The sequence below is a fragment of the Kogia breviceps genome, chromosome 14 (genome assembly GCF_026419965.1).
Source record: "Kogia breviceps isolate mKogBre1 chromosome 14, mKogBre1 haplotype 1, whole genome shotgun sequence".
Classification (NCBI taxonomy): domain Eukaryota; kingdom Metazoa; phylum Chordata; class Mammalia; order Artiodactyla; family Physeteridae; genus Kogia; species Kogia breviceps.
The window spans coordinates 49887380-49905623 of NC_081323.1; the positions used below are offsets into that span (position 1 = coordinate 49887380).

Consider the following 18244-nt stretch of genomic DNA (forward strand, 5'->3'; position numbering starts at 1 on the left):
TCCTTTGCAGATCCCAGCCCCTCTCCACTACACTATTAGGGTCCCCTCTTGTGAGGTACCATGAGGCTATAGCTTCACCTTGAGCATAAATGCTTTATTGTCACCTTAGGGTTCTCAAGCAGGTGGGGCTGTTGTACATCAGGGGAGGGCAGGTACACTGAGTTGATGGCAGAGCTGGGACCAGTGCTTCGTCTGTCTTCCCTACCCTCCCTCCACTCCGTGGCTCGATGGAGTGCAAGTGGGTCATTCATAGGCTGCCCCTGGGGCCTTCTCAGAAAGGAAAGGCCGCCCCCCACAACATGTGCCCCCACATCCCCCTCATAAGTGCCTCGCCCTGCACCCTTCTCCTCATAGTCTGCTACTGCTCTTTCTACAATTAACATTCATACTTGGGTGGTCAGTTACCACACCCAGGAAGGTCTTACTACCCCTGTCCCTTTCCTGTCAGCTTCCAGTCCTTGTCCCATCTGGCTCCCTAAACAGGCTGAGCCAGTCAGTCAGTGCACTCTGCCCTTCAGGCCCAGGCCCTGTACAACCTCCTTCCTCTTGCTGCCCCACCTGCAGCTGCACCCCCACTCCCCCCACTCCCATCCCAGACCCCAGTTCAGACCAGGGCTCAAGTCTTCCCATGCATTCTGCTTTCAGGATCACATGCTCTCTGTAGGCACGCCGTCTTACAAACCTCTTAAGTCTCCTTGACCTCAGTCCTTGGCAGGGCCCTTCAGCCTTCCAGTCAGCAGACCGGGGCCCAATCCCAAAGCCAGAGTTTCTGGATATGTCCCCACCCATCCTCCTGCGACCTCACCTCCTGGGGCAGGATGGCGGGGAATGGGGCCAGTTGGTCCGCCTCAGCCCGCTCCCCAGGCCCTGGGCCAAAACAGAGTTCAGCAGGGCTGAGGGGGGCTGGCACTGCGCCCTCAATTGGAAAGAAAGTCGATGGCGGCGCGCACAGAGCGATTGGTGCTGACGTCGACGGCAGTGACCTTAATCTCGGTGTCGCCAAACTGCATGGCAGTGCGGATCTCGCGGCGGCTAGGGGGCACACCGGTGGCATGGGGGCCTCCCTCGGTGGGCTCGAGCTCTAGACTGAGCGCGCCGCACTTTCGCACGCCTGGGTCGGTGATGAAGCGCGCGTCCTCGGCGGCGCAGCAGTACAGGTTGATGAGCACGCGCCGCTGGCCTGGGCGCGCCGGGCAGTAGCTGCGCAGCACCTCCTCGCCCAGGGCCACCGACTGCTCAGCGGCCACGAAGCGCTCAAACACGTCGGTGCACCAGCGGCGGCCGTCGCGAACCAGCAGCTTGTCGGGCGGGTGGCGCCCAGCCACAAAGCGGTTGAGCACACCCACGCCGTAAGTGAGCGGCGAGCGGCGCACCCGAACCACGCCCGGAGCCTGCCCGAAGAGCACCGCGCCCTTTAGGATGGTGAGGCCCACGTCGTGCGGAACCACCACGCGGAGGCCGCGGGCGCCCAGTGCTGCCTGCACCGCGTGCTGCAGCACAGCCGACTCTGCGAAGCCGCCCACCAGGAACAGCAGTTTCACGCCCTGCACCTCGGGGCGCGCCAGCAGTGCCTCTGCGGTACAGGAGTGGAGGGTGGGGGGTAAGGAGGAGGGACGGGGAGTGGGCCACTGAGGCCACCACTGCGCAGCCACTGGCGCCTTTCCTCTGCCCGCCTGTATCCTTGGGCAACCAGAAACTAGACATTTCACTATAAAATGGTAGCCTGGTTCCCATAAAGAAAAATACCAGGCGCTTTCATGAGGGCCCCTGGCAATCCTTATGGGCCCTGCTTCCCTACCACACAGTGGAGGTTTTGAGATAAGGGTCTGCATTTACACATATTAAATGCCTGCTACATGCAAGACATTGCACTCACTCTCTAGATACTTCAGCTCATTTAAATCCCTGTGATAACAGTTTGGGGGACCTAATACTGTCACCCCATTTGGGGAAACAGGCACCAGAGGTTCTTTAACCTGGCAAGACTGCACATCTTCCTGCCTATCTCTTAATCCCCACCACACTGCATCCTCCAGGTATTCCAGATGATTCTGGGTCTCATTCCAGTGTATGGATATGGGGAGGTTTCCAGGCACTAACAGGGTAACATATTCCCGCATCTGGGTGTGTATGTTGAGGTGAATGAAGGACCCAGGCTCAGGTGCTCACCTATGTGCTGGATGATCCCGCTGACCGTGGGCTGAAAGAGGTCGTTCATGGCCTCACAAGACATCCTGAGCATCCCCTGTGAGGACCACTTCACGAAGTTCACGCTGTAGGTGTTGAAGGAGGCACAAGCCCATGGGTCAGGGTCCCGGGTGCTACCCCTATTCCAGGCCGAAGTACCTGGGCACTGATTGCACATTATGTATTGTGCCAGCCATACTTTCAGGGCTTTAGACACAGGTCTGTTCCAGGTCCAGGCATGAGGTCCCAGGAGAGGAGCCTCCCTTTGCCTCAATCAGAGGAACCCCAGACCCATTGGCTAGCGTGCGTGTGTGTGTGTGTGTGTGTGTGTGTGTGTGTGTGTGTGGAATGGGAAGAGGTAGATCTTGCCTTTTCCCCAGGTTCAAGATTCTCACCCCAGTATGGGCTGCCGATTCCAGCTGGGGTACTCATGCCCCTCCCCCGGGTCTGGCATGATGTGTGCGTGGGACAGATAAGGTGGACCCCCTACTCCCCCCTGGGGCCCACACCTTCCCCTGTAGGGGCGGTCCCCCAGCCCACCTGCTCCTGCGCAGGGCTGTCTCCACGTTGTGGCCTCGTTGCTTGCGGTAGAAGTCAATAAACGAGAAGGGCAGCGAGATGTTGAGCGCCCCCGCACGGTGTGGGCCTGCGGTGCGTTTGCGGGCTTCGAAGGCTATAGTCAGATCCACCCAGGCTGCCGGGCGTTGCCTTTTGAAGGTGGCGATGAAGTCCTCGCCGAAGATGCGGCCCAGCAGCTGCTCGAAGGCCAGGTCCACACCCACCGCGCCACAGGGGCCGCCTTGGGTAGGGCAGGGGACGAAGGGGGCGTCAGTGCCGACTCCGCCGCCAGGGGGCGTTGGCGGGGCCAGGGCGGTCTGGTACCAAGGGCGCTGCCTGGCTACTCACCAGATGCCTTGTAGAGCTCCTTGAGGGTGCCATGGGGCTGCTCCAACTGGTGCACGGTAAGGTCCACCGTGCCTCCCCCGCAGTCTGCCACCACGTAGCGGTCTCCTACGGGGGCGAGCGTGAGCACACACTCGTGGCACCTTCAGCTCTGCGCCCTCTGCAGACTCACCCAGCCTCCAGCCCTGCCCCAGGTCCTGAGCCCTGTCTGCGGGGCCATGGGGGTTAGGGTTGAAAGGGGCTTCAGGTGCTTGAGGGTCACCAGGAAGGAGCACAAGGTGTGGGGGAGAATGGTCCCAGGATTCTGCAACTCCATCTGCAGAGAATCCCCCGGGGGAGTGGGGGTTAGGGGCATGGCTGTGAGTGGGGGTGGGAGTACAGGTGACTGAGGGGGACTATCAGGTTAGGTACAGCTGAAGGAGTTGGAAGGGGCAGGGTTCCTAGGGGCTAGAGCTGACTTCGAGAATGTTCCCCCCACCTTCAGTATACGGTGCCCCACAGGGCCCAAGGAATATCCCTCCATCTCCCCTCCCCCACCTGCTTGCATCTCAGCCCACAGTTCTCCGACACCCGATTCCACCAGGAACGTGCGGCTGTGGCGGGACCTTCGAAGCTGCTCTCGGGCTGGGGTTGAGGGACAGCAGGACAGTGAGGTTAGAAGGAGTGTCTCAGCTACCACACTCAATGCCCCGCATCCTTCCACCAACGTCCTACATGAGCATCTGGAGCAGCCAGTGCTCCTGAAACTCCTGCTCCACTCCTAACTGGGAGAGGGCAATGCTGAACCCCAAAGGGTCCAGAGAAACTGGATGGGGTAATCTTAGGCACTGTAACCAACAGCTAAGGGGAAGTATTTCCGGCTGCAGGACCTTCCCTTAATCCAGAAAGGCTCAGGCCATGGCAAAATCAGAATTAAGAAGGTCTGAAGGAGCTGGGGATGGGGTGGGGGGAGGTCCTGGGACCTCTCCCTGTCATGGGAGATGGCACCTGAGGGGATGATGAAGGTTGACCATAGCTGTCCCAGTTCCTGGTCCTGGCAGCAGGAGCTTGGGGCTGATGGGGGAGGGAGGAGGACAGCTGATATGCCAGGAGGGGAGGGAAAACTAATTCAGTGGCTGTTTAAGGGGCAGCTCCTGAAGACCTTCACCTTCAGCTCAGAGTACCATTTGTCAGTACCCAAGCACCTCTCCCCAGGGTAGGCATCACCCTCCCACTCTCAGATTCAGTGCTGGGCTGAGTCCTGCCGTCCTCTGACAGTGCTACTCTAGGGCACGGTGTAATCTTCAGCGCCTGCCTCCAAGGCCACCACTGGGCAGTACCCCTGGGGGTGGCTCACCCTGACGGAAGCTGGAATCAATGGAGCGGCGCTCGCCCAGGCGCCCACTGCCTGGAGCTCGGCTGCTCAGGTCCACGAGCTGGTGCAGACGCAGCTTTCGGCAGTAGACAGAGGCGGCCTCAGGCTCCAGGGCGATGAGTAATTGCTCCGCATCCTCTCTCGACACCAGTCCGGCCTGAGGATGGGTGGTTGGCAGGGTTGGGGAGAACCATGGGCCAAGCATCACACTGAAATGGCACCTCAGGGCAGGCAACCGGGGGCCTGTGGGGCTCCCATCTCCTCCGGATTACACCCCACCCATGCTAAGCTTCTCAGGCCCCTCCATGCTGCACAAATTTGGAGCTGTCTCACAGCCACCCTGTGACCAGGCTGGGGAGGGGCATGGCCATGGCCAAGGATGCCATGGTGTTGTCCAGCAGGAAGAGACCCTAGACTGAGTGAAAACCTAGAGCACCTGGGATCTGCCTCTAGGCTGCCCAAGGTATCCCTGGGCTGCAGCAAGATCCCCTTCACAGATGCTGGGTTGACCAGCTAAGCACTGGCTGAGGGGGTTAGTGGAGACTCCAGCACAGTGTATTGGGGAGGGTGGGTATAATGGCCAGACCATCAGCCAGAGGGGTGAGGGGGCCCCTTTTGGCTTAACTGAACCCTCTTTCTCCACTGGTGATAGACAGTGGCCATGGGCCTCTCCACTCTTAGGAGAACTTTGTTCTCAGGGAATCTGATATAGGAGGAAAGAAACTTTAACAGTGAAATTTCAGGTGCCAAGGCAAGGCAGTCTGACCAGGTGGGGGATGGGGATGGGTGGGTATTAAGACTTCCTGCGCAGGGCCAGCCCGTCCTCAGCTGACAGGGAACAGTGTGGGAGGAAGCAAGGTGGGTAAACCAGCAGGGGGCCACTGGTGTGGTGGGTGTTTGTTCTGGCTGGGCACAGCCATGCTTTCATCCTGGTCTCTGCAGCGGGGATGCCCACTGGCCTCAGGGTTAGCTCCTTCTAGAGACAAGTGTAGGCACCTGTGGATTTGACAGCTGAGGCATGCCTGGCCCAAAGCTGTGTTTGTGGGGGGTTGGGGGTCCTGGTATCTTCCAGGGGAAGGTGCACTGGAATTCCTGAGATCCCTTTTGGAGATCCTAGGGTGTCCACCAAGGCCTCAGGTTCACGGGCAGGATCAAACAATGAGCCCCCCTCCAGCCTCCCCATTTCCACTTGAGAGGGGGGTGCCTGAGCCATCCCCCTTTCTCCAGACCTTTGGGCATCTCTTATGGTAGGAAGACCAGCAAACATTGGCCAAAATCACCTCCCTTCATCGTTTCATAGTCCTGTTTCCCCTGCTCAATGGTTGGGGCTGTGGTGAAAATACTGATGCTGGCTGAAGTGGGTGTTCTTGGTGTCCTGCCCAGCTACTGTGAGTGTTGGCTGCTTGGCTGCTATTGGCTCACCGCTGCCCCTTCTCTGAAGAACTGCCCTCAGCTGAATGGGAACCACCTCACTTGGAGGGGCTTTCCCCAACTCCCCCAGTAACCAATGACTGATAAGGATGGACAAAAAGCCACCCCCCCCACCTCCCCGTGGCCAACACCACTGTACATTCTCCCTCTAGAGCTCCCCATGGGATGAGGCTGAGGCTAGACTCCAGCTGAGACCACATCTCTGCTCAGCTCTTTCTCCTGTCCTGCTTTCCTCACTCCCCTTTCTCCTGAGAGTCCTTGCAATAGACCACATGCACAAGAATCCCCATCTTGGGCTCTGCTTCTAGGAAACCTGCCCTAAGACACTGTTTAAGCTGGCCTGGACTGTGTCTTTTGTCCCTCTGCTCTCTGGTCCTGCAGGCCCACCCCCTTTCCTGGTGGCAACAACCCTCCAAAATGGCCAGCAGGGTGGGGCTGGCAGTCTTTACACAATGGCTCTGTGGTCCCAAGGGTGGTGGGTGAATGAGGGTATGGGGCCCTGCCCGGGGCCCTCCCACCCAACGTCCACAGCTCTGAGTGCACATTCTCACCAAGTAGGCAGCCTCTCGCATGAACTGCTTAGCTGGCTGTTTCCAGATGGCCGGCACTGTCAGCACCCAGCGCACAGTGTCCTTCTCTGGCAGCGATGGGCACTGGTCCCTCAGCTCCTGGAGCAGAAGGGGGCTGTGAGGGGAATGGCTGGCTTGGTTTGTGGGGAGTGTCTTTAGCCTCTATGGGAGCTGGAGGAACTAATCAGGCCTCAGGAGGAACTTCCCAGCTAACTTGGAATCCTAACACCCCCTTCCCCACCACCACCACCTCCCCAACACCTGTAGGGTTGAAGCAGGCTCTACCAGATAGAAAGGCAGGGGACTGGAGAAGATGACCTCTGTCTTCTGACAGTGGCTACCCATTGGATGGACAGGGGATGGGCTGAGGGGAAAGGATGGACCTGGGGCCCCTCCACCCCAGTAGGCAGGGATGGGGTCACAGCACACCTGAAGGGCATGCTCCTTGAAGAAGCGCAAGGCATGGGCGAACACCTCCAGGGCAGGCATTTTCTTTCCATTTACTGCTTCTAGCTGGGTCTTCAAGGTGAGATCCTGGCAGGGACACAAGGTGACTCTGCAGGAGGCCGTAGCTCTGCCTCCATTTCCTGACAACCTCATACTCACCCCATTTCCTGGTGCTCCCCCTCTTTGGCACTGTCCCACTCGGGCTCTAATCTCACATTAGTTCTCTCCCCAGCCCCTCTCTTTACCCTATCTTCACCCCTTGGTCATGCCTCCATCCCTTACATTCAAGCTCTGCCTCCTCAGCTACTCCTCCACCAGGCCCCTCCTCACCTTTTAGCTTTACCTACCCTCCATGAAGCCTCCCTCCCGGCTTTCCCTCCTAGCCCTGCCTCCCTGGCTGGAGCTGGGCCCTGAGCCAGAATGTGACTCACAGTGGCACTGTGGATCTTCATCTTGAACTTCTCAAAGTAGAGCCAGTCACGAGCCTCCTCAGGGTCCAGATCGTGGTAGTAATCACGGGCTGTATAGCCAAAACTGTGAAAGGCACCCTCTGGGGTCAGCAGCAGGCAGGTGGGAGTCTTCTGGTGGGCCACACCTGGGTCCCCACCCTCCCATTTCCTGTGGAGGCAGATAGCTGTCAGTGTGGTCAGCAGTAATGCTCCCTTTGTGGGGTTGGGTGCTGGCTCTGGAACCAGCTGTGTGACTTTGGGCAGCTCACTTGGCTTTCCCAAGCCTCAGTCTTTCCATATGTAAAATGGGAATGATAATAGTACCTACCTTTTAGGGTTCTTGTGAATATGGTGCTTGGCATCCACTTAAATCTCCATAAACGTTGCTCATGGGATCCTCTCTATCCATGGGGCCATGGGTCCCATCCGACATCCTCAGCTCCTGCTTCCTTCCATGAAGTATACCATTGGACCTCACCTCCATGTCTTATCAAGCAGCAGCAAGCCATCTGCCTCGTCTGGCCTTCTGATATGTCTCTCCAGGACCCTGGCAGAGGCCTCCTCCCAGCCAGCTGGTTTGCCCTCCTCTAGGCCATCTTCCACAGCTAAGCTCTTTCAAGGTATTCATGATCATTCCTATCTGGCCCACATCAGTAGCTACACCCCAGCTGACTGCACCTCCAGCAGGCCCCCAAAACCTGAGACTCCAAACTTCCCTATGTGCAGGCATCATCTGGACCTCCACCCAGAACTCACTGCCCAGTTCATTAGCCTGGCAAATCCTTCCTCCCCTTCCTCTGCGTTGTCTGATGCCCTGACTCCTCTAGGCCAGGCTCACCAGTGCAGCCTTTTGGGGAAGAAACTGGGAATCCAGGCAGAAGGAAGAGCATGTGCAAAAGCTTAGAGGTGTGAAAGACTAGGGAGAACTAGCTGTAAGTTGGCTCAAAGCAGGAGGAAATACAGGAATCTTAAGATCAACTAAGGAGGAGTATCAAATGCCATATCAGAATTGTCTTGGTGGGTATTAGGTAGGGGAGTGAAGAGGCATGACCACATTTGCCTTTAGAAAGGTCACTGGTCCCCATGTAGCAACAGAGTGGAGGGGAGGGAGGATGGAGAAGGAAAACCAGGGAGGAGGATATTGCAACCCTTCAAGTGAGAGAGGGTGCGGGTGGTAGTGGTGGAGAGAAGTAGGAGGGTATTACAGAGATTAGAGATAGAAATGATGGGGATTAGTGGCTAGTGGGGGTGGGAAAGGCTTGGGAGGAGGCCAAGATGCTCCCAGTTACTTCCTGTGACTGTTATCTCCAGTGTCCCTTCATGTGTCCTCAGCCCCAGCAAGGGGCCCAGCATGGCCTAAGCTGTGTGTGCTGACAAGCTGGGATGCCCTGCAGCTCTTAGAGAGCTCTAAGGGCCCAGAGCCTTTGTGGCCTCATGTGGATGTGGAGGGAGCAGAGAAAGGGGAAGGATAGTCCACGCTCACGTAGGTTAGGTCCCCTGTATCTGGGGCAGTGACCCTTTGCCTGTCTCTCCACCCACCCTTCCATCCAGCCTCCCAGGCCCTGGTGAAGCCCCATGATCCCCCACTCCAGGCTGAGTTGGGAGCTTTGGGGTCTTCTATAGGGGTCTTCCCCCTATAGGCTACAGCCCCACTAAGATATATACAAAGGATCAGGGTCTTGAGGCCTGAAGGGGAGTGTCAAACAAATGTTTCATTCAAACAAAACAAAATCCATCAGAATGGATTTTTCAAACAGCTCTTTCATGACAACTGTGTGACTTGTCAACTCAGTTAACCCTCTGATCGTTCATTTCCTTGTATTTCATTCGAGCCAAACCTAGGAATCTGCCTCTAGGAATCTACCATATAGAAATTCCAGCACAAGTTTTCAAGGAAGAATATTCATTGCAGCACTGTTTGTAACAGTGAAAAATTAGAAGGAAAAATAGCCTCAAAACTATCAATAGAAGAATGGATAAATTATGACACATCTGTACTGTGGAATACTATGCAACAATTAAAACAAAATCGTGGCTCTCTGTATTCACATGAAACATCTAGAAAATAGTGTTGAAAACTTAAAGCAAGTTGTATGATATACCACTTTTATTTATTTATTTTTTTAATTTAATTTTTTTTTTTTTTTGCGGTACGCGGGCCTCTCACTGTTGCAGCCTCTCCCGTTGCGGAGCACAGGCTCCGGACGCACAGGCCCAGCGGCCATGGCTCACGGGCCTAGCCGCTCCGCGGCATGTGGGATCTTCCCGGACCGGGGCATGAACCTGTGTCCCCTGCATCGGCAGGCGGACTCTCAACCACTGCGCCACCAGGGAAGCCCCTATACCACTTTTATTTTAAAACCACATATTTATTTGGTTTTTGCATATGTATTTGTGCATATGTATTTGTGTGTGTGTTTGTGACTAGCCCAGACAAAGATCTGTGTATTTTACTGTATGTTTGTTATCTCTCAATAAAAAATTTAAAATAAAAAACAAAGCCCAACATTTCCTGCAGAGGTCAGAGAGCTGCCCCAACTGGGGCTGAGGGCCCAGGCCTGGCACCCATCCTCCAAACTTTTGCCCCAGTGGGGAGCCCAGACTAGGGGTGGAAGGCACTCTGAGGAGACCCCATGTCTCCTTAGTGACAGTACTTCTGGGACCAGGTCTCTCCCAGGGTGTAGGATTCCCCCCCCACCCCTGCCCACACCAATCTCCCAGCCCAGCCACCCTCACCTCATCATGTGGATGGCCTCAGGGTCACTGGCAAAGCTGAAGGCATAGCCACTGGATGTGGTGCCGAAGTCGATGGCCACTACCACGGAGAAGAGGGCCTGCTGGGGGGCTCGGGCCTCAGGCTTCTGGAAGTGCAAGACCTAGTCAGGGAGCAGCCAGAGGGCCAGGCTGACTGTATGTGGGAGCCCTCCCAACCCCTGGCTGTGGCCCAGACCGGCCCTGGCCCACCCCCACCTACCTGCCTGCCTGGCTCCCTTCCTCTCCTGAGCTCCAAGCTAAGCCCTTGAGATGCCAACTGTTCAGAAAGCCCAAGGCCTCTCAGGTAGCCCCATGAAGTTTTGGGCTTGAGCTCCTGCTTCCCTGCTTCTGGTTCTCTGCCCACCTTCTGCCTGGACTGCCTTTGCCCCACCCCCATCTCACACCATTTCACCACCCGGGCCCAGCTGGGGGCAATTTTGCTGCTCTGAGCAGCTTCATAGCACATGGACCTGCGTATATTTGACCCTCTTGCTCTTTGTGGCCACAGTGACACAGCCAGACTCTATCCAGTTTTGTGACAGAGAAGAGAGGCCCCATGCATGTGCCCAAGAGTGGTCCTTGCCTCCTCCCAGGCCAGGCCTGGGCTCCCTGAGAACAAGGGGGTCCCCAGGCTGGATCACTAGGGTGAGGCCACCCCATGTGGGGTGACCTAGGGAGCTTGGGGGTGGTGGTTATGTCCTGGATACTTCAAGCTAGCCCCAAGCTATTTTTTAGCAACACGTCTCCTCTTCCCTAGATATACCTTGTATTAAGGTGGCTGTGGTTGACAGGAGGGGAAGCAAGTCTCGGAGGCCCAGTGCTCTGAGAATACACAAAACTACTTGCTCAGGAGTACACCTGCCCCAGGCAGGTTACGTGCAACGGTCCCTAGATGTTATCCTGGAGAGAGATCACCTCAGTAGAATTGTTACCCCTACATTCCAGGGTCACCTAAGTCTAACCCATCATGGGGAACATTAGTGGAGTGTGTAGGGGCAGGAAGCATGATGGCATCCCCAGCCCAGACCTGCCATTGCTCTTCCAGACACCAGTGTGACCTTCCATACTACCCAGGCCACCCACCACCCCAATCCCTGCTCTGGGCTTACTGGAGACTGTGAGGGTGTGAGGGGGGCAATGCCACAGCTTTCCTGGGTCCTTGGGGAGCCGGGTGGGCTGGGCACTGGAGTCCGCTCTGGGCTAGAGCCTGCAAAGAGAGGGCAAATCACTATGGCACAATCAGGGTAAGGGGCTGGTGGCTGGGCCCCAAGCCTGGGGGATTCTCCATCAGTCATTGCTGGGCCAAGGTGAGGGGTACCCTGCTGGGGAAAGGGTATAGGGAGGGAGGGTAGGAAGGACGGGACTGAGGTTGGGGTCGGGGATAGCTGGGCTCAGCGTCTATTATCAGTTAGAGGTGACCTATTCCTGCAGGGTGACATACTTCACCTAGGGACTCACTGTCTCCCACAGCACCCCTCAGACACAGCAGGGAAGGGGAGAGACAGAGAAGCATTGTGGGGTTGGGGAAGACTGAGTCCAGAGATAGAAGGGCAGGAGAGATGGGGCAGGTGAGCTCCTGGGGTGAGGGTAGAGAAACCAGAAAAGGTAGGGGACTACAGACCTAACAGAATGGGAGTGGAGCCGCTCCTCTCCCCACTGAAGTGCAGCCACATGGTTCTAATCAGGACCTGAGAGAGTTGCCTCCCCACCTCCCTCTACCCTCTAAGGGCCACGGACAGGCCCAGCTGGCTGACTGGGGCAACACCTCCCCCAGCCCAGCCCTGAGCCGAGAGGTGTCCACCACACTAGGAAGTCAGATTCCAAGCCTCCCCTCCCCCATGACACACACAGACCTGGAGCCAGCATTTGGGGGCAGGAGGCCCCCTTAAGACCCTCTCACAGGCCCAGGACTGAGCTGGACCTTTGGTGGGAGGAAGCAGTACAGCCCCCAGAAGGCAGCCCAAAGCCTGGTTTGGAGGCTCTGGCAGCTCAGGGGGCAGGAGGGCCTGCTTTGCTGGTGTGGGTTGGTGGCTCATCACCACCACACTGAACTTTGCTAAGGCCCCTGGGAAGGGCACTGGGGCTGCCCTGAGATCCGTGTGTGGGGACGGGGTCACTGGCCAGGGAGATTGATGGGGTCTGGTATGAAGACACATTGGCAAATCAATGTCTGGTTTTAGGCTGAGCCAGGGCTGGGGCCTGTGTACTCGCCCAGCCACAGCTCTGTGGCCCTGACAAGTCCCAGCCCTCCCGGACCTTGGGGTACCCTGGGAATATATGTGAGGGGCCGGGCATGAAGGGGATTCTGGGAAGTGCCTGGACAGGGCTGGCATCTGTCTTGCAGTGCTGGAGGGGCAAGGACATGGTGGTCACACTCTCAGAGCCCCTTTTTCTCAGGTGGCCAGGGCAGGCTTGGGTCCTGTCACCAGCTCCAGCTTGAGGGGCCGAGTTGCTGTGGTTTGAGCCTGGAAAGGGAGTCAGGAAGGAAGCCCCAGCCCACCAGGTCTTTGTGAGTGGACTTCCTGAGGCGTGTCCGTCCTGCCTCCTGGCCTCCTCTCCCTGCACAGAACCCAGAGCCTGCGCCCAGACCAGGCCAAAGGCAGATGCGCATGCACACAGAGTTCTGTGCAGACATACACACCATGTGCCCAGAGACCTGCCTATAGGCAGACATGCAGACACACACACACACTCACATGCGTAGTCCTGTTGCACTGACCCTCCTTGCACACACACACTCACAGAATGGCTCTCAGGAGCCTCTGCTGGGCAAGGCACGTGGACAGACTAGGAGTGGGTCTGAGTGCCAGGGTGAGGGGGGCAGTGGGCCCCGGGCAGAGGTGAGGGGGTGGGTCTTACCGCTGTACAGCCCCTGCAGGCCCATCTCCGGGACAGCCAGCATCTTTGTAGGCCCTGTGGCTGTGAACAGGAACAGACAAGCAGAATGGCATTTATTTGTTCCTTTGTTCCCTTACTGAATAATTGTTTATTTATTTACTTTTGGCTGGAGTCCTTTGAAGCAAATCCCAGGCATGTTGCTTGACCTATAAATTATTTAATATGTCTCTCTAACAGAGATTTTTTAAAAGACATTGCCACAACACCACTATCATGTCTAACAAAATCAACAGTAATTCCTCAATCTCATCCAATGCTCAATCCTCCATCCAGCTTGTCTCAAAAATGTCTCTTTTTTTTTTGGCCACACTGCGTGGCTTACAGGATGTTACTTCCCCGAGCAGGTATTGAACCCTGGCCCCCTGCAGTGGAAGTGAGGAAACCTAACCACTGGACCGCCAGGGAATTCCCTCAGAAATGTCTTTTTAACAGTTGCTTTGTTGGAACCAGGAGGCTCCTAAGTGTTTTCAGGTGCCCACTCTCTGCCAGATGCTGTGGGATGTCAATGACCCAGAGAGACACTGTCCCTGTCCTGGGGGCCCACAGCCTGGTGGGGAAGCTATTCATAATCAGATAATCATGTAAGTGAATCTGAGATTACAAACAATGCTGTGAAGCAGGGCAGAAAGGGGAGCATGGCAAGGCTGGAGAGAGGGGTTGGGCTAGGCTCATCCTGCAGGCAGACGGACCCTGGTGGACCCAATTTTAGATCTGGTTTTACATGAAAGGCAACAGCAAATCTTGAAAGGTTTCAAGTGGCAGAGTGAAGGCAGGGGCATGACTAAATCTGTGTTTTAAAAAGCCCCTCTGGCTGCATGGGAAGTGTAGATTGCAGTGCGACGACAGGAAAACAGGAGCCGATCAGTGCTCCAGGCAACAGATGATGGTGGTGGCTGTGTGTCTTGAGACAGAAGTGTAGACATTTACGTTAGAGGTTAAAATCAACAAGCCTGATGGAAGATGGCTGGATTGGACATGGGAGGTTAGGAAGAAGAAGGTGTCAAGGATGACACTGCCTGATTCAAGCTAGGAGATGGATGGTGAAATGGAGAATACTGGAACAGGGCAGGCTGGCAGGGGGGATGGGGCAGTGTTCTGGGTGCAGTTTTGAAACTGCTGAGAGAACAGACTGAGGAGTCAGATGACATATGACCTAGAGGACGGGAGAAATCTGAGGTGGAGATGTGTGTCTGGGAGTCATTGTCACAGGAGGCTTGGCAGAGAGTAGAGTGGGGGAAGGGAAGGGAGGAGAAGCTCTGAATAAAGGTTGACTGGAGGAAGGTTGGCTGGCCAGGGAGATGGAGTTGCCTGCTATGGTTTCATGATCTTGATAAGAGAAGGCTGTGAAGCTAGACGCCTTCAGAGATTTTTAGATGAGACTGGAAACACCTGTTTTTAATGGCATTTCAGTGGAATGATGGAGATGGGGTGGGAGTCAGGTAGGCGAGGAGGGAGCAGCCGGTGAGAGAACGGAGCTAGCACTTCTGGGAAGCTTGGCTGCACCTGGAGGAACATAATGCTTGAGGAGGGGAGGACAGGTTTTTATTTTCTCTTCTAAGGTGGGAGGAACCTGAGCTTGTGTCTGTGAAGTTCTGAAGGCCAAGCTAGAGGCATCCTCCTCCAGGTCATTGACAGCTTTGTTATTCAAAGCATGGTATCAGGACAGCAGCACTGGGTCCCCTGGGAGCTTGTTAGATGTGCAGGCCCTCAGGCTCCGCACCAGACCTGCTTAATTAGCGCTTGCTTTTTTACAAGATCCCAGGTGGTTGGGAGCACCCTAAGGTTTGAGAAGTGCTTGTCAACGTATCCTGGCCCAGTCTTCAGATCACCAACGCTACTGTCCTCAGCAGTGAGCCTAAACAAGGGTGGGGGCAGCCCAGAGCCCACTCCCTCTCTGTAGTCAGTGGCCAGATCAGGAAGTTTTGCTAACAGAACACAGCGGACACAGAGCTGGGCACTGTCACACCCCTACATACACGTGCACACACCCTTGCTCACACAGAATTCACACAACCCTGCCCCAGCATGGACAGACACTGAGAGACATCCAGGATATTTCCCCATGGCCAGGACCATGGAGATTTCCAGACACATGCAGTCCTGCTGTCACTGGAGGTGCACAGGTGGATGTCCAGAAATCAGAATCAGGGGAAATACAGGGGCTGATCATGGGCACTTGTACAGCAGCTGGATGATGCTGAGAAAAAGGAAAGTAAATGGTGGGGGTGGGTATGGGCCTTGAGAGCCAGGGACAGGTGCCCAGTTCAGGGTGATGGAGTGTCATGCTGGACGAGGATCCTACCAGCTCCCAAGAGCTTATTCTGTGCATCTCTTCTCAATTCTGCATTTACTGACATCACATTGATAGCTTGAAATCAGCCATGGTGATTATATCGTAGAAGTTGGTAAACTGCAAATTAGGTTTTTCTCCCTCTTGGGGAGCTGACTGAGAAACATCTACCAACACACTACTGGATCAAGCCCACAAGAGAGAATATGGCAGCCCTACTTATACATTGTTTTGATTCATCAGCAAAAACTTATTGACATTTCTTCCTATCAGGTTCTGCAGCTAAGTGCTGGGGAAACTCTTTGCTGAATGAATGAATGGATTTTCTGAACCAAGGATATTGTATTTGGAGCAGAAACAATCTAGAAACACCAAGAAAAAAAGACTCAAGAGTTGTCACTCTAAGCTGATTCCATGTCCAAACCAATGTGTCTATAATCTCCCCAGCTCTGTGAACCTGGTCCAGTTATCTCCCAGCTTTGAGCATGTGACACTGAATGCCCCTACACTCAGGGCTGACAAGGGCCTATTATGGCACCTGGCTGGAGTGCATCATGTTGCCTCTCTGTACCTCAGTGCCCTTTCCTGTAAAATGGATCATGCAGGGGGCTTGTGAGGATCAAGTCCAAGAAAGGAAGGTGGTTGATAAAAAGGCAGGGAGTTGGACAGATGTGAGCAGTGTTCTTTCCCTTCGTGATGTGGATTCTGAATTTTCTCTTGTCAGAAGTTTTTGGTCTTATTGAGACTTTTATTCTAGTCATTCTGAGTTCTTTAGGGAGGGAGGGAGGCCCTGAATCAATTTGTGTTAAAGAAGGAGGATCCTGCTGATTCTCTGAGAGGTGGAGGTACAAGAGGGTGGCAGCCACACAAGCACGCACACATACCCCATATTTCTTTGGGACATCCCCCACCATGCATACACACCCACATACCAGAAACATTTAAGGAGAATGCTGGGACTCAGGATAACCTCAGCTCCCAAAAGCTATATCTGGGCGGGGCCTGGAGCTGGAAGTGGGGAGAGGTAGATCCCTGCCCCAGGGGCCCACTAATTTCAGACTGGTGATGCTTATGGGTTTGAGAATAATTGGGTGGGGCAATTTGATTTACACAGAGAATAACTTCATTTCCTGGCTACAAGGGCAGGCTAAACCCTGGCCCCAGCCTGACCCCTACCCTACCCACAGACAGACCCTTAACCCTGCCTATGGTCTGTCCCTTAACCTTGCCCATGGACTGACCCCTAGCCCTTGGCCTCATATTGACCTCTCATCTTCAGCTTTCCCCTGACCCCTGGCCCTGACTTCTACCCAATAGGCATGACTGGGGACTAGGACAGAGTGTGGCCGAGTAGGGACTTGAAACTGGAGACTCCCATCCCACAGTGTCCCCCAGACTCACAAAAGCCTAGGACTTTCACCTCCATACCCCCGCAGGCCTCCTTTTACCGGGACCCTGCCTCTCCCATCCACTGCTCTCTCAGCATCCTGCCAGTCAGCAAGCAAAGAGAGGCCTCAGGCATTTCTCCCAAGCCAGCGACTGAGCCAATCAGGGCCCAAGGAACAGATCAGAAATGGCACCCAAAGGGCTTCCCCAGTCTGTCTCTGGAGAGGCACCCTCAAGGAGAGGGACCAGTGGGAGGTTGTGGGGTGAGGAAGCTGCCTTCTCCTGGCCTGAGGCAGGGAGTGATAGAAATGGCCTCCCAAGTCCCCTCCCTGTCCTCGACTTGTCTTTCTATACATCCTGCCCTGCCCCCATGTGTCCTCATCAAGGGAGCAGCCAGTTCACAAAACAACCTCTGTACGACACAGCCTAGGGCCTGAAGCCCCTCCCACCCTCTGCCCATTGTCCCCTGTCACCTCTCTTACCTTCTGGGGATCCAGGGCTGCCTTCACTCTCTCAGGGAGTTCACATTTTAGAGCACCCTCCCTGTCAGTTTCTCTCCCCCACACAAGCTAACTTTACAGCCTGGCTCCACTGGGATACCACAGGGAGCCCTGACCCCACCCCACCTGGATTCCCAAGCTGGCCTCACAGAGAGAAACCAGAGGTCCCTGTTCATGAGGCCAGCCCACAGTCTGGCACTGTGCCACCCAGCCACTCTTGAACTCTCTGGACCACAGGCCCTGGGAACTCCCCCTGCAGGCATCCCCAAATACACACACACTCAACCCCGGGGTCTCCACCTCTGGCCTAAGCACCGTGTCGTCCACAAACTGGCTCCCTGGAGCAGCCCCCAGCCCCACAGACACCCAGACACGGAAGTCTCTCGAGCCCCCCTCCCTCCCCCCAGATCCCCACCCTCCACAGGGCGAGTGTGGGGTCCCAAAGCCCGGATGTAGCCCTCTGTCGCTGCCCCAATTGCCTTACCGAACCCACAGCCCTGCTGGAGAGAGGGGCTTGCAGATCCGCCCCAGTCCTGTCCCTCTGGGTCAGGAAGTTTGTGGTGGGGTCTCAGCCGCCAGCCCGCGATGAGACCGCAAACCTTGGCGTTTCCTCCTCTCTGGGAGCCCAGCGGTCCCCGCCCAGAACTCACCTCTGCCCTGCCGACAGCTCGACCTGTGTCCAGACGCCTGGATCCTGGGCCCAAAGCCGGTGGGGCGGCTGTGCTCTGCCGCGTCGGCCAAAGCCCTCGACGTGCGCCCGGCCCCAGCCCGGCTCTCCGCCCCGCACCGCCCCCGCCCCTCTCCTCTCCTCCCCCTCCCCCAGGCCGGATGGCCGCGCCGCTGCCGCCGCCGCCGGGTGGGCCAGCGCTTCAGCCCAGATGTGCGAGGCCGGGGCGGGGCCTGCAGCACAGGCCTCCGCCGAGGGGCCCGGCCCGGCTTGAGTCCACCGCCCCTCCCTTTGCCCCTCCTGCGCCTCCCCCACTTCCCAGCCACCCGGGGGGCCAGGAGGGGAGAAGGGTGAGGAGACGAGGTGGAGGGAGGAGGAGAGGAATTTCAGGCCCTGGTAGGCCTCCTGC

The 18244-nt window shown here is 56.2% G+C and overlaps 1 protein-coding gene across 3 annotated transcripts; it reads right to left on the reverse strand.

Moving 5' to 3' along the window:
* Positions 1-73: 73 nt before the first annotated feature.
* Positions 74-17973, reverse strand: HSPA12B (heat shock protein family A (Hsp70) member 12B). Of its 3 annotated transcripts, none has more exons than XM_059037168.2 (13): positions 17819-17973; positions 12954-13013; positions 11204-11301; positions 10077-10201; positions 7323-7509; positions 6874-6978; positions 6427-6543; positions 4427-4601; positions 3628-3714; positions 3094-3198; positions 2728-2986; positions 2170-2273; positions 74-1573 (listed from the first exon to the last, which is right to left on the reverse strand). In XM_059037168.2, the coding sequence occupies exons 2-13, from the start codon at positions 12994-12996 to the stop codon at positions 918-920; spliced, it is 2061 nt and encodes a 686-aa protein (XP_058893151.1). In that variant the 5' UTR covers positions 12997-13013; positions 17819-17973; the 3' UTR covers positions 74-917. The 3 variants fall into 3 exon arrangements, with proteins under 3 accessions (XP_058893151.1, XP_066870238.1, XP_066870239.1); XM_067014137.1 differs by lacking the exon at positions 17819-17973 and adding an exon at positions 17653-17781; XM_067014138.1 differs by lacking the exon at positions 3628-3714 and having other exon boundaries at positions 17819-17964.
* Between the last annotated feature and the right edge of the window lie 271 nt (positions 17974-18244).

Bases quoted from the DNA above. Each gene is read 5' to 3' on its own strand.
- HSPA12B (XM_059037168.2), bottom strand. From the start codon at position 12,996: ATGCTGGCTGTCCCGGAGATGGGCCTGCAGGGGCTGTACAGCG. The intron at 6,979-7,322 runs GTGAGTCACATT...TGTCCCTGCCAG, and splicing joins TGAAGATCCACAGTGCCACT to GATCTCACCTTGAAGACCCA. The intron at 4,602-6,426 runs GTGAGAATGTGC...ACCCATCCTCAG, and splicing joins TGCGAGAGGCTGCCTACTTG to GCCGGACTGGTGTCGAGAGA.